Source organism: Salvelinus sp. IW2-2015, linkage group LG33 (genome assembly GCF_002910315.2).
Source record: "Salvelinus sp. IW2-2015 linkage group LG33, ASM291031v2, whole genome shotgun sequence".
NCBI lineage: Eukaryota > Metazoa > Chordata > Actinopteri > Salmoniformes > Salmonidae > Salvelinus > Salvelinus sp. IW2-2015.
Window position 1 is genome coordinate 17,253,843 of NC_036872.1, and position 16,334 is coordinate 17,270,176.

At 42.8% G+C, this 16,334-nt stretch overlaps 1 protein-coding gene across 1 annotated transcript in view; it reads right to left on the reverse strand.

Moving 5' to 3' along the window:
• Nucleotides 1–16,334, reverse strand: part of bmp1a (bone morphogenetic protein 1a) — a 53,933-nt gene that overhangs the window by 5,463 nt on the left and 32,136 nt on the right. The window contains exons 8-15 of the mRNA XM_023978688.2: nt 5,029–5,144; nt 3,664–3,766; nt 3,399–3,515; nt 2,875–3,020; nt 1,873–2,068; nt 1,469–1,594; nt 394–554; nt 8–188 (exon numbers count right to left, since the gene is read on the reverse strand). Of these exons, the coding sequence (XP_023834456.1) occupies nt 8–188; nt 394–554; nt 1,469–1,594; nt 1,873–2,068; nt 2,875–3,020; nt 3,399–3,515; nt 3,664–3,766; nt 5,029–5,144 (1,146 nt within the window). The remainder of the gene's footprint in view (nt 1–7; nt 189–393; nt 555–1,468; nt 1,595–1,872; nt 2,069–2,874; nt 3,021–3,398; nt 3,516–3,663; nt 3,767–5,028; nt 5,145–16,334) is intronic.

Below are 16,334 nucleotides of genomic sequence, written 5' to 3' on the forward strand. Positions count from 1 at the left end.
GGCTCACCTGAGAAGAACTGAGCTTTGAATCCCTTCTTTGAGACGGTGTTGTCTGACTTAAATTCAATGCGCATGTTGTTGTACTGAGAGGTGATGACCTCGGGTTTCTCTGCTCCACAGAACTTCCCATGTAGCCTTGAGTCTGCTGAAAGCCCACTGCGCACCTCCACATAGTCATATTTACACACCTGGACAGAGAAACAGCAGGCCATTACAGCATGAAACATTAAGGGAATGTAATTACAACTTGTACAAATACGATGCACAGGAATATATTACAAACAGTCTGTACTCTATGACAGACAGGAGGACAGCTTCATGATGACACCACTAAGGCCCATGGGGATAGAACAAACCCAACCCGTGCTCAGTCATAACAACCCCGGTGCTCACGTCATTGCCCTCAGTCTCAAAGACGTCAAAAAGCAGAGTGATTCGGTACTGTGTGGGTGCCACCAGCTGCCAGATACAGTTCTTGTTGGGGGGGTACTCTCTAGGCCAGCCTGGACTGGTGATGGAGCCGTTCAGCTTGGTGATGAAACCTCCACAGGCAGCTACACAGACAGGCAGACAGACAGAGGAGAGGAGAGAAGACCAGGACAATGGTTAAGATGTGCTTAAACTTCATATGGTTATAATGATAAAATGGTGTATATAAAAATGTGTATCACTGACAATTTGTGCAAAACATCTATCTGTAGTAGCAGAATCATTTTCATTACACATATCGGTCAATAAAGGTCAACACAATTGGCTGACCTGCTGTTTTCACAGCAGCCTACCGCTGATGGTCTCAGACAGACTTGACAGTTACGCAATATCATGTTCTGTCGTATTAATGCAAAGTGTGGTAGGGTATTATCCCCAAAAAGCTTAAAAACACAATGCGTGTCATCCAAAAAGGTTAAGCTGGGTATTAATAAACCATTGAGGATAATGTTATAACAGACACCCTACTTTATTTTCACCAAAACCTTAAACATGCAGCAATGTATGTAATCCAAAAGGGTTAAGCTCGATAACTATTCAATGTTTAAGGAACATGTAATAGCAGGCCTCCTCCTCTAGAGGCAGACAGTGGTCAGGTTTGGTAAAAAAAAAAAGAGCAACGAAAAGGTGAAGCTATAAACCACTGCATCAGCACTTGTGTCTGGTTCTAATTTACAGGTGATCATCTAATTAGGATGTTTTTACCACTTGCGTTGGGCTCTGATTACCTGTGATGTTGGATTGAATTTTGGTTGGGTGAGTGCATCAAATTACAACCCCATTTGGTGGCAGAAATCCAAATGACAATCCAATGACAAATCTCTGGAGGTATTTTTTCTAGCTACTGTATGTGGGGCAACTGGACTTGGTGTATTTGGGTGGTAGTGATTAAATAACAGCAGTGAACTGCATTACTATGTGACCTGCAGTAGAGGAGACATTATTGAGCAGGCTCTGGGCAGCATTCTACTGTACTCACCCTCACAGCTGCGCTTGTCGGCAGCCAGCTCATAGCCCGGGTCACAGGCACACTTGTAGCTGCCCAGTGTGTTGACACAGCGTTGCTCACAGCGACCATTGTCGGGCTTGGAGCACTCGTCCATCTCTACAACCACAACAACAACATGTTACCTTTACACGGCCTCGCAACTCAACAGCCTATAAGTCACAAAGGACGAATGCTGCAATTTAACTATCCTGAAATAAACATAATTTAACTAAATCAATCATGACGGAATTACTCTCAAATTACTCAATTTGACATGCTGCTGAGAGATTTATTACTATGGAAATCACACTGGTAATTTCTACAWCGAGGGTATATGCCATCAGCAATGACTTTTTAGGTGTTATTTTCTATAGTCCAAACCCTTGAGATCTGACCTTTGAAAAAGTTGGCTGCGAAACCAGCCTTGTTGACAGAGCCATCAGACACAAACTTCATCCACAGCTGGTTGGAACTGGTCTTGATGTCATCTGGCTTGTCGTAGCCACAGAAGCGTCCCAGCAGTGGGCTGTTGTCTGAGTTCCCATCCCTCACCTCCAGGTAGTCATAGGCACAGCTGTCATGCCTCTCAATCTAAGGAAAAGTTTTCATAATCAAAGGTTGCAGAGGATATGGATGTAGCGGAAGTATGTAAATTAGAAAGCGTGTGGGGGAGTTAGGGGGCCCCCCTGAATGAGACATGAGTGCCGCTAAATGTAACAAAAGTCTAACTTTGAGGGGGCTAATTTAACCAATCTCCTATTTGTTTACAACGCAATTGTGTACTGCTACAGTGGTAAATATACAAATAAAAGCTTATTCCAAATTAAACGAACAACCCCATCTCTCTGTCATGGTTTAAACTGGTTTCAGTTGGTTCAAGTTCTTTCAATCACATTCATCTCTTCACTCTGCCTCTGTCTTGAGCTATCGCTAGCAAACTTGCAACATTGTTTTAACTGGGCCCTCAAAAGTTTACCTTGCCGATGAGCTTGGGACAGACACATCCGTAGTTCAGCCCCTTTTCAGGTGTACCGACTTTTCTTTTTACAAAAAATGTCAATTTGTCAGCAAGACGCATAAATTAATTCAGGCTACAAGAGTGGGCCTAATGACAATTGGGGTATTTTGCAACAAATCTCTTTCCCTTCATCAATCGCGGGTGCACAGTGCTGTAATTATTTTGCAGTGGACGAAAGTGTGTAGGTGGCCTACTTTTTGAAGTGATTTGTTTGACGATCAGATGAAAATAACATCATGCCACATAAATACAATTTTAACAATCAGTCCCATGAAAAAAATGGAAACCTGGTAGGATTCGCAGTCTGTGTAGCACTGTGTAAAAATGTGCTACTGGATGTGGAGGGTATGAAAATAACAAAGCGGCTCGTATCTCTTACCTCAAAGGACTGGAAGGTCAGGCCGACGTGGTAGCCCTGAGACACACTGATCTTCCATATGCACACCTTGTTGGGCCGATAGTCGTCTGGGTAGTTAGGAGACTGGATCTGTCCGTTATCCTTCTTCACCTCCCCTCCACAGATGGCTGAATGTCAGAGAACATGCAGTGATGTCATCGTTATCTATCATCATCATCATCATTACCACATTTCTCTCAAGGGTATTGTGTTTTGTTTCATGTATTTCATAATGTTGATTATTAAAAATGATTCCTATATTAAAAACATCATGCTCTACAGTCTGGATATAATGTTGAGCTGAAAATCACCTCGGACCAAAATCTGATTAATGCAGAATAACGTGCTCTACCCATTAGCATGGAGGCAGCCAGATGTGGGGATTTGACAGAATCACTGAGCTGTTTTCAGGCACGTTGTTCAGTCTGTGACCCAGGTGCCCAGTCAGTCAGCTGAGCTGTGTTGTTATGGGGCTGCTGGGGATTGGGCTCCGGCTCTGGCCTTACCTTCATACACAGCGGAGAAGCCCTTCCCCACCCAGTTACTGCTGCTGCGGAACTCAATCCACAACCGGCTGTCAGTGGAGATGATTGGTTCAGGCAGCTTATCCCCACAGAAACGACCTGGAACACACACACCAGACCACCTTATCAGACTCCAGAACTACTTTTTTGTCCAGACAAACTTATTATATTAAGTTTATTTTCAGCATCACTGTACCGTAGTGAAGTGCATGTATGGAACTATATCTTTCTTCTAATAAATCCTGACCTTTCAGAGGGGCTTTCCTGGAGTATCCATCTCTGATCTCGACATGGTCGTACCAGCACAGGTGACTCCTGTACAGATCCATGGAGGTGAAGTTCAGAATGATCTTAAAAATCAAGAGAGCAAGGTTACAGACCTGGTACAGTGCGGCAGGAAGCCTAGCAGTTAGTGTTAGGCCTGTAACCGAAAGGTTACTGGTTCGAATACCTGAGCCGACAAGGTGAAAATAATCTTCCTACGTGCCCTTGAGCAAGACACTTAACCCTAATTTGCTCTAGGGGCGTGGTACTACTATGGCTGAACCTGTAAAACAACACATTTTCCTGCATATATCCAGCATATGTGACAATAAAACATATATACAGTACCATTCAAAAGTTTTAGAACACCTACTCATTCAAGGGTTTGCCTTTATTTTACTATTTTCTACATTGTAGAATAATAGTGAAGACATCAAAACTATGAAATAACACATATGGAATAATGTAGTGACCAAAAAAGTGTTAAACAAATCAAAGTATATTTTAGATTTTAGATTCTTCAAAGCAGGCACACTTTGCCTTGAAGACAGCTTTGAACACTCTTGGCATTCTCTCAACTAGCATCACCTGGAATGCTTTTCCAACAGTCTTGAAGGAGTTCCCACATATGCTGAGCACTTGTTGGCTGCTTTTCCTTCACACTGCGGTCCAACTCATCCCAAACCATCTCAATTGGGTTGAGGGCGGGTGATATATATATATATATATATATCATACACACACACATACATATACACACACTACCGTTAACAAGTTTGGGGTCACTTATGTCCTTATTTTTGAAAGAAAAGCAACTTTTTTGTCCATTAAAATAACATCAAATTGATCAGAAATACAGTCTAGACATTGTTAATGTTGAAAATGACTATTGTAGCTGGATACGGCTGATTTCTAATGGAACGTCTACATAGGCGTACAGAGGCCCATTATCAGCAACCATCACTCCTGTGTTCCAATGGCATGTTGTGTTAGCTAATCCAAGTTTATCATTTTAAAAGGCTAATTGATCATTAGAAAACCCTTTTGCAATTATGTTAGCACAGCTGAAAGCTGTTGTTCTGATTAAAGAAGCAATAAAACTGGCCTTTAGACTAGTTGAGTATCTGGGGCATCAGCATTTATATATATATATATATATATTTTTTCAACATGAGAAGAACAAAACTCCAGTTCTGACTCAAAGGGATCATATAGATCATCATCTAAGATTACATTATCCTAAGGAAAACAGAGGTATCACTACTAAGCCATGATAAACAAAGCACTTCTAAGACTGATCCAAGTTTCTATGTCAGTCAGTTTTCCAAGGCCTCATCATGCCTCCCACCTTTTCCCCTGGCGTGACCGATATTCTCCAGATGCAGTGCATGTAGGCTGAGTATCCGTTGGGGAAGCCAGGAGAAGAGAAGTTCCCACTGCTTTCCTGCAGACTGTCTCCACATCCTATCCACACAGACAGACGGACAGAGCGAGACAGACGGACAGWGAGAGAGAGAGACAGAGAGAGACAGACGGACAGAGAGAGAGAGAGACAGAGAGTGACAGACGGACAGAGAGAGACAGAGAGAAAGAGAGTGTGCGAGAGAGAGAGAAAGAGATAGTGCGCGCGAGAGACAGACATTAACATGAGGACCATGTCAACCAGTGGAGGACATAGCAATTAGTTTCTGTACTGATATGAGCTAAGACATATGGACTCCAGCAGTAGCATATAGAAACAGCAATGAAGTAGCCAAGTCCCACTAAAGGGATATCCCAGAAGACAGCAGCTTGATGCAACAATTAAAGTGCCTTCAGAAAGTATTCACAACCCTGGACTTTTTCCACATTTTGTTGTGTTAAAGCCTGAATTTTAAATGTATTAAATTGAGATGTGTCACTGGCATACACACAATACCACATAATGTCAAAGTGGAATTATGTTCTTAGAAATGTTTACAAATTAATTAAAAATGAAAAGCTGAAATGTCTTGACTCAATAAGTATTCCACCCTGCTCTTATGGCAAGCTTAAATAAGTTCAGGGGTAAAAATGTGCATAACAAGTCACATAATAAGTTGCATGAACTCACCCTGTGTGCAATTATAGTGTTTAACATGCTTTTTTAATGACTACCTCATCTCTGTACCCCAGATATACAGATAATTGTAAGGTTCCTCAGTTGAGCAGTGAATTTAAAACACAGGTTCAACCAAAAACAACAGGGAGGTTTTCCAATGCCTCGCAAAGAAGAACACTTATTTGTAGATGGGTAAATATTGAATATCCCTTTGAGCGAGGTGAAGTTATTAACTATACTTTGGATGGTGTATCAATACACACCAGTCACTACAAAGATACAGCCGTCCTTCCAAACTCAATTGCCAGAGAGTAAGGAAACCGCTCAGGGATTTCACCATGAGGCCAATGGTGAAATCAAATCAAAGTTTATTTGTCACGTGCGCCGAATACAACAGGTGTAGTAGACCTTACAGTGAAATGCTTACTTACAGGTTCTAACCAATAGTGCAAAAAAGGTATTAGGTGAACAATAGGTAGGTAAAGAAAAAAAACAACAGTAAAAAAGACAGGCTATATACAGTAGCGAGGCTATGAAAGTAGGGAGGCTATGAAAGTAGTGAGGCTACATACAGACACCGGTTAGTCAGGCTGATTGAGGTAGTATGTACATGTAGATATGGTTAAAGTGACTATGCATATATGATGAACAGAGAGTAGCAGTAGCGTAAAAGAGGGGTTGGCGGGTGGGACACAATGCAGATAGCCCGCTTAGCCAATGTGCGGGAGCACTGGTTGGTCAGCCAAATTGAGGTAGTATGTACATGAATCTATAGTTAAAGTGCCTATGCATATATGATAAACAGAGAGTAGCAGCAGAGTAAAAAGAGGGGTTGGGGGGCACACAATGCAAATAGTCCGGGTAGCCATTTGATTAGATGTTCAGGAGTCTTATGGCTTAGGGGTAAAAACTGTTGAGAAGCCTTTATGTCCTAGACTTGGCACTCCAGTATCGCTTGCCATGCGGTAGTAGAGAGAACAGTCTATGACTGGGGTGGCTGGGGTCTTCCTTCTATTTTTAGGGCCTTCCTCTGACACTGCCTAGTGTAGAGGTCCTGGATGGCAGGCAGCTTAGCCCCAGTGATGTACTGGGCCGTACGCATCACCCTCTGTAGTGCCTTGCGGTCAGAGGCCGCACAATTGCTGTACCAGGCAGTGATGCAGCCAGTCAGGATGCTCTAGATGTTGCAGCTGTAGAACCTTTTGAGGATCTGAGGACCCATGCCAAATCTATTCAGTCTCCTGAGGGGGAATAGGCTTTATCGTGCCCTCTTCACAACTGTCTTGGTGTGTTTGGACCATTCTAGTTTGTTGTGGATGTGGACACCAAGGAACTTGACGCTCTCAACTTGCTCCACTACAGCCCTATTGATGAGAATGGGGGCGTGCGCGGTCCTCATTTTCCTGTAGTCCACAATCATCTCCTTAGTCTTGGTTACGTTGAGGGATAGGTTGTTATTCTGGCACCACCCGGCCAGGTCTCTGATCTCCTCCCTATAGGCTGTCTCGTCGTTGATCAGGCCTACCACTGTCAGCAAACTTAATGATGGTGTTGGAGTCGTGCCTGGCCATGCAGTCGTGGGTGAACAGGAAGTACAGGAGGGGACTGAGCACGCACCCCTGGGGAGCTCCAGTGTTGAGGATCAGCGTGGCAGATGTGTTGCTACCTACCCTCACCACCTGAGGGCGGCCCATCAGGAAGTCCAGGATCCAGTTGCAGAGGGGAGGTGCTTAGTCCCAGGATCCTTAGCTTAGTGATGAGCTTTGAGGGTACTATGGTGTTGAACGCTGAGCTGTAGTCAATGAACAGCATTCTCACATAAGTGTTCCTTTTGTCCAGGTGGGAAATGGCAGTGTGGKGTGCAATAGAGATTGCATCATCTGTGGATCTGTTTGGGCGGRATGCAAATTYGAGTGGGTCTKGGGTTTCTGGGATAATGGTGTTGATGTGAGCCATTACCAAACTTTCAAAGCACTTCATGGCTACGGACGTGAGTGCTACGGGTCTGTAGTCATTTAGGCAGGTTGCCTTTGTGTTCTTGGGCACAGGGACTATGGTGGTCTGCTTAAAACATGTTGGTATTACAGACTCAGTCAGGGACAGGTTCAAAATGTCAGTGAAGACACTTGCCAGTTGGTCAGCATTATGCCCGGAGCACACGTCCTGGTAATCCGTCTGGTCCCGCAGCCTTGTGTATGTTGACCTGTTTACTCACGTCGGCTATGGAGAGCGTGATCACACAGTCGTCCGGAACAGCTGATGCTCTCATGCATGCCTCAGTGTTTCTTGCCTCGAAGCGAGCATAGAAGTGATTTAGCTCTCTGTTATGGCCGCTTTGTTCCACTGGGCAGCGGGCCATCCGCGCCATCTTCCCTTTGTAGTCTGTAATAGTTTGCAAGCCCTGCCACATAAGACGAGCGTCGGAGCGCGGTTGTAGTATGATTCAGTCTTAACATGTTTGACGCTTTGCCTGTTTGATGGTTCGGTCCAGGGCATAGCAGGATTTCTTGTACTTCCGGGTTAGAGTCCCGCACCTTGAAAGAGGCAGCTCTACCCTTTAGCTTCAGTGCGAATGTTGCCTGTAATCCATGGCTTCTGGTGAGGGAGTACGACTCACTGTGGGGACAACATCCTCGATGCACTTATTGATAAAGCCAGTGACTGATGTGGTGTACTCCTCAATGCCATCGGAAGAATCCTGGAACATGTTCCAGTGTGTGATAGCAAAACAGTCCTGTAGTTTAGCATCTGCTTCATTTGACCACTTTTTTATAGACCGAGTCACTGGTGCTTCCTGCTTTAATTTGTGCTTGTAAGCAGGTATCAGAAGGATAGAGTTGTGGTCGGATTTACCAAATGGAGGGCGAGGGAGAGCTTTATACGTGTCTCTGTGTGTGGAGTACAGGTGATCTAGAATTTATTTCCCTCTGGTTGCACATTTAACATGTTGATGGAAATTTGGTAGAACTGATTTAAGTTTCCCTGCATTAAAGTCTCCGGCCACTAGGAGCGCCGCCTCTGGGTGAGTGGTTTCCTGTTTGGTGACTTTAAAACAGTTACAGAGTTTAATCGCTGTGAAAGGAGGAAAGTGAGGATGGATCAACATTGTAGCTACCATAATATTAACCTAAATGACATATTGAAAAGAAAGAAGCCTGTACAGAAAAAAATATTCCTAAACATGCATCCTGTTTACAATAAGACACTAAAGTAAAACATGTGGCAAAGAAATTAACTTTATGTCCTGAATATAAAACGTTGTGTTTGGGGCAAATCCAACAACACATAACTGAATACCACACTTCATATTTTCAAGCATGGTGGTGGCTGCATCATGTTATGGGTATGCTTGTCATCGACAAGGACTAGGGAGTTTTTTTAATAAAAGGAAATGGAATACAGCTACAAGCACAGGCAAAATCCTAGAGGAAAACCTGGTTCAGTCTGCTTTCCAACAGACACTGGGAGGCAAATTCACCTTTGTGAATACTTACATAAATTATATATTTCCGTATTTCATTTTCAATACATTTGCTAAACTTCCTAAAAACATTTGTCATTATGGGGTAATGTGTGTAGAAGGGTGAGAATTATTATTATTTTTACTCCATTTTGAATTCAGGCTGTAACAAAARGTGGAATAAGTCAAGGGGTATGAATACTTTGTTTAGGCACTGTATAATCCTGAATCTTAAGAGGAGGGCAACTCTTTCATGTTCAGAGGCACATCTGCTGATCGTGATGATATTCAACCTCTTCCAGATGATGAGAAGCGATAGCAGAAAACAGTATGAGACACATTCTCTGTACATTGTCTCAAAATAAACCTGGCTTACTATAAATAACCCAACCCTCTGGGAGACGTAATACATAATGTACATTCTGGTAGTCAAGCCTCCCCATGGCCAACTGGCTAAACCAACTGTGCTACAGGGGTTCATTCCAACCAGCATGCATGGCTTAGGGGGACAGTGCTCTAGGGCAAGTATTCCCAAACTGGGGTACGTGCAATGCTGTTGGGGTCATGCCAAATAAAAATGTGATTCACATTTAAAAATACAAATAAATAAAATATTAAATTTTTTATTTCATCACATTTTCAAACAGTCCATTTAGTAAGGCCCGTGTCCATAGAGACACATACTACACCTGCAGCTGTCAACAACACAAGTTGTTCTGCTTCCACAAGCACATCCAATGCTAGCATCAGTAATTCTACATTTGTTGTTAGCCCAGCTAGCATGACACTGACAGTTGTGGATTTGATGCAGCTGAAGAGCTACTGCCCCTTTACCCAGGAAAGCACCGAACAACAGACAGGGACGTTGGACCATCGAAGAGGCGCAAATATGATGAGAACTACACTGATTTGGGGTTCACTTATATTGGGAGCAGTGCCTTTCCTCAGCCACAATGTGTTATATGTGCAAAAGTACTATCATCTCACAACTTGATGAAACCTTCACTCTTGTGCAGACATTTAGGGAAAGAAATGCCAATTTGAAAAATAAGATGACTTTTGAGTAGTAAGACATGTATAAAAGCAACAGATAACATTAATAAGAAGGGGCTAGAAGCATCTTATATGGTGTGCTACCGAGTAGCTAGGACAGGCAAGCCCCATACTATTGTGGAGGACTTGATTCTTCCTGCTGCTGCAGATATGACTGGGACAATGCTGGGGGAAAAGGCCCAAAAAAACTATACAGACAATGCCTTCATCAAACAACACTGTTTCATGACGCATCAGTGACATGGCAGGAGATATTTTGAAACAATTACTGCTTCACATACAAGCCAGTGAATTGTATGCCTTACAGCTGGATGGATCAACAGACGTGGCGGGCTTGGCACAGCTCCTGGTATATGTCCATTACGTTTATGGGGGGGGTCAATTAAGGAAGACATCCTCTTCTGCAAACCACTGGAAACCAGGACAACAGGAGAGGATATTTTTAAAGTACAGGACAGATTTGTGACATTAAATGGACTTTGGTGGTCAAGATGTGTTGGTATCTGTACTGATGGCGCAAAAGCCATGAGTGGGAGACACAGTGGAGTGGTAACACGTGTGCAAGCAGTTGCTCTCGACACCACTTGTGTACACTGCAGCATCCACCGAGAGGCTCTTGATGCCAAGGGAACGCCTGACAGCTTGAAATACGTTTTAAACACTACAGTGAAAATGGTTAACTTTGTTAAAGCAAATCCCCTGAACTCTCGTATATTTTCTGCACCATGCAATGATATGGGAAGCGACCATGTAATGCTTTTACAACATACAGAAGTGCGCTGGTCATCAAGGGACAAAGTATCGACACGTTTTTATGAATTGTGAGACGAGCTTAAAGTTTTCTTTACTGACCATCATTTTCAGTTGTTTGACCGCTTGCATGATGACGAGTTTCTCACACAACTGGCCTATCTGGGTGATGTTTTTTCTCGCCTGAATGATCTGATTCTAGGATTACAGGGACTCTCCGCAACTATATTCAATGTGCGGGACAAAACTGAGGCTATGATTAAGAAGTTGGAGCTCTTCTCTKTCTGCATTAACAAGGACAACACACAGGTCTCGCCATCATTGTATGATTTTTTGTGTGCAAATGAACTCAAGCTTAAGGACAATGTCAAATGTGATATTCAGTTGAAGTCGGAAGTTTACAAACACCTTAGCCAAATACATTTAAACTCAGTTTTTCACAATCCCTGAGTAAAAATTCCCTTTCCTAGGTCAGTTAGGATCACCGCTTTATTTTAAGAAGGTGAAATGTCAGAATAATAGTAGAGAGAATGATTTATTTCAGCTTTTATTTTTTTTCTTCACATTCCCAGTGGGTAAGAAGTTTACATACACTCAGTTAGTATTTGGTAGCATTGCCTTTAAATTGTTTAAAACTTGGGTCAAACGTTTTGGGTAGCCTTCCACAAGCTTCCCACAATAAGTTAGGTGAAATTCGGCCCATTCCTCCTGACAGAGCTGGTGTAACTGAGTCAGCTTTGTAGGCCTCCTTGCAAGCACATACTTTTTCAGGTCTGCCCACAAATTTTCGATGGGATTGAGTTTTTATTTATTTATTTTTTCACCTTTATTTAACCAGGTAAGCTTGTTGAGAACAAGTTCTCATTTACAACTGTGACCTGCCCAAGATAAAGCAAAGCCGTGCGACACAAACAACTACACAGAGTTACACATGGAATAAACAAGCGTACAGTCAATAACACAATAAAAAAAGAAAGTCTATATACAGTGTGTGCAAATGGCGTGAGGAGGTAAGACAATAAATAGGCCATAGTAGCGAAGTAATTACAATTTAGCAAATTAACACTGAAGTGATAGATGAGCAGATGATGATGTGCAAGTAGAAATACTGGTGTGCAAAAGAGCAGAAAGGTAAATAAAAACAATATGGGGATGAGGTAGGTAGAGTGGGTGGGCTATTTACAGATGGGATATGTACAGCTGCAGCGATCGGTTAGCTGCTCAGATAGCTGATGTTTAAAGTTAGTGAGGGGAATATAAGTCTCCAGCGATTTTTGCAATTCGTTCCAGTCATTGGCAGCAGAGAACTGGAAGGAAAGGCGGCCAAACGAGGTGTTGGCTTTGGGGATGATCAGTGAGATATACCTGCTCGAGCGCGTGCTACGGGTGGGTGTTGTTATCGTGACCAGTGAGCTGAGATAAGGTGGKGCTTTACCTAGCATAGACTTATAGATGACCTGGAGCCAGTGGGCCTGGCGACGAATATGTAGCGAGGGCCAGCTGACTAGAGCATACAGGTCGCAGTGGTGGGTGGTATAAGGGGCTTTGGTGACAAAACGGATGGCACTGTGATAGACTGCATCCAGTTTAATGAGTAGAGTATTGGAAGCTATTTTGTAAATGACATCGTCGAAMTCAAGGATCGGTAGGATAGTCAGTTTTACGAGGGTATGTTTTAGAGGTCGACCGATTAATCGGAATGGCCGATTAATTAGGGCCGATTTCAAGTTTTCATAACAATCGGAAATTGGTATTTTTACATACCTTTATTTAACTAGGCAAGTCAGTTAAGAACACATTCTTATTTTCAATAACGGCCTAGGAACGGTGAGATAACTGCCTTGTTCAGGGGCAGAACGTCTGATTTTCACCTTGTCAGCTCGGGGGATCCAATCTTGCAACCTTACAGTTAACTAGTCCAACGCAATAACGACCTGCCTCTCTCTCGTTGCACTCCACAAGGAGACTGCCTGTTACGCGAATGCAGTAAGCCAAGGTAAGTTGCTAGCTAGCATTAAACTTATCTTATAAAAAACAATCAATCATAACCACTAGTTAACTACACATGGTTGATGATATTACTAGATATTATCTAGCGTGTCCTGCGTTGCATATAATCTGACAGAGCATACAAGCATACAAGTATCTAAGTATCTGACTGAGCGGTGGTAGGCAGAAGCAGGCACGTAAACATTAATTCAAACAGCACTTTCGTGCGTTTTGCCAGCAGCTCTTCGTTGTGCGTCAAGCATTGCGCTGTTTATGACTTCAAGCCTATCAACTCCCGAGATGAGGCTGGTGTAACCGAAGTAAAATGTCTAGCTAGTTAGCGCACGCTAATAGCGTTTCAAACGTCACTCGCTCTGAGCCTTCTAGTAGTTGTTCCCCTTGCTCTGCATGGGTAACGCTGCTTCGATGGTCGCTGTTGTCGTTGTGTTGCTGGTTCGAGCCCAGGGAAGAGCGAGGAGAGGGACGGAAGCTATACTGTTACACTTGCAATACTAAAGTGCCTATAAGAACATCCAATAGTCAAAGGTTAATGAAATACAAATGGTATAGAGGGAAATAGTCCTATAATTCCTACAATAACTACAACCTAAAACTTCTTACCTGGGAATATTGAAGACTCATGTTAAAAGGAACTACCAGCTTTCATATGTTCTCATGTTCTGAGCAAGGAACTGAAACGTTAGCTTTCTTACATAGCACATATTGCACTTTTACTTTCTTCTCCAACACTTTGTTTTGAACATGTTGAACATGTTGAACATGTTTCATATATTTTACTTGAGGCTAAATTGATTTTTATTGATGTATTATATTAAGTTAAAATAAGTGTCATTCAGTATTGTTGTAATTGTCATTATTACACAATAAATAAACCCCCCCCAAAAAAGATTTTTATTTTTTAAATAAAAAAAATAAATATTTTCTTTTTATAATTGGAAAAAAAATAATATATATATATATATATATATATATATATATATATATATATTATATATAAAAACAGAATAAAAAATAAAAAATAATAAAACATTTTTTTTTAAATCGGCCAATTAATTCGGTATCGGCTTTTTTTGGTCCTCGAATAATCTGTATCGGTAACGGCGTTGAAAAATCATAATCGGTCGACCTCTAGTATGTTTGGCGGCGTGAGTGAAGGAGGCTTTGTTGTGAAATAGGAAGCCGATTCTAGATTTTATTTTGGATTGGAGATGTTTAATATGAGTCTGGAAGGAGAGTTTACAGTCTAGGCAGACACCTATGTATTTGTAGTTGTCCACATATTCAACGTCAGAACCGTCCAGAGTAGTGATGCTAGTCGGGCGGGCGGGTGCGGGCAGCGAACGGTTGAAAAGCATGCATTTGGTTTTACTAGCGTTTAAGAGCAGTTGGAGGGCAATTAACGTGGATTTATCGGTGGTGACAGTGTTACCTAGCCTCAGTGCAGTGCAGTGGGCAGCTGGGAGGAGGTGCTCTTATTCTCCATGGACTTTACAGTGCCCCAAAACTTTTTGGAGTTAGAGCTACAGGATGCAAATTTCTGTTTGAAAAAGTTTGCTTTTGCTTCTCTGACTGACTGCGTGTATTGGTTCCTGACTTCCCTGAAAAGTTGCATATCGCGGGGACTATTCGATGCTAGTGCAGTCCACCACAGGATATTTTTGTGCTAGTCGAGGGCAGTCAGGTCTGGAGTGAACCAAAGGCTATATCTGTTCTTAGTTCTACATTTTTTAAAGGTGCATGCTTATTTAAGATGGTGAGGAAATTACTTTAAAAGAACGACTAGGAATCCTCYACTGACGGGATGAGGTCAATATCCTTCCAGGATACCCGGGCCAGGTCGATTAGAAAGGCCTGCTTGCAGAAGTGTTTTAAGGAGCGTTTGACAGTGATGAGGGGTAGTCGTTTGACCGCGGATCCATAGCGGATGCAGGCAATGATCGCTAAGATCCTGATTAAAACAGCAGAGGTGTATTTGGAGGGCAAGTTGGTCAGGATAATATCTATGAGGGTGCCCATGTTTACGGATTAAGGGTTGTACCTGGTGGGTTCCTTGATAATTTGTGTGAGATTGAGGGCATCTAGCTTAGATTGTAGGACTGCCGGGGTGTAAAGCATATTCCAGTTTAGGTCGACTAACAGAACGTACTCTGAAAATAGATGGGGGGACAATCAATTCACATATGGTGTCCAGAGCACAGCTGGGAGCTGAGGGGGGTCTATAACAGGTGGCAACGGTGAGAGACTTATTTCTGGAGAGATTCATTTTTAAAATTAGAAGCTCAAACTGTTTGGGCATAGACCTGGAAAGTATGACAGAACTTTGCAAGCTATCTCTGGAGTAGATTGCAACTCCTCCCCATTTGGCAGTTCTATCTTGACGGAAAATGTTGAAGTTGGGTATGGAAATCTCCGAATTTTTGGTGGCCTTCCTAAGCCAGGATTCAGACACGGCAAGGACATCAGGGTTGGCGGAGTGTGCTAAAGCAGTGAGTAAAACAAACTTAAGGAGGAGGCTTCTGATGTTAACATGCATGAAACAAAGGCTTTTTCGGTTACAGAAGTCAACAAATGAGAGTGCCTGGGGACACGCAGGGCCTGGGTTAACCTCCACATCACCTGAGGAACAGAGGAGGAGTAGGATGGTGGTACGGCTAAAGGCTATCAAAACTGGTCGTCTAATGCATTGGGGACAGAGATTAAAAGGAGCAGATTTCTGGGCGTGGTGGAATAGATTCAGGGCATAATGTACAGACAGGGGTATGGTGGGGTGTGGGGCTTTGTGATGGCCACTCCAATACCTTGACTTTGTTGTCCTTAAGCCATTTTGCCACAGCTTTGGAAGTATGCTTGGGGTCATTATCTATTTGGAAGACCAATTTGCGACCAAGCTTTAAGCTTTAAGATGTTGCTTCAATATATCCACATAATTTTCCTCCTCATGCCGCCATCTATTTTATGAAGTGCACCAGTCCCTCCTGCAGAAAAGCACCCCCACAACATGATGCTGCCACCCTCGTCCTTCACAGTTGGGATGGTGTTCTTCGGCTTGCAAGCCTCCCCCTTTTTCCTCCAAACATAGCGATGGTCATTATGGCCAAACAGTTCTATTTTTGTTCATCAGACCAGAGAACATTTCTCCAAAAAGTACAATCTTTGTCCGTATGTGCAGTTGCAAACCGTAGTCTGGCTTTTTTTAATGGCAGTTTTGGAGCAGTGGCTTCTTCCTGGCTGAGCGGCCTTTCAGGTTATGTCGATATAGGATCGTTTTACTGTGGATATAGATACTTTTATACCTGTTTTC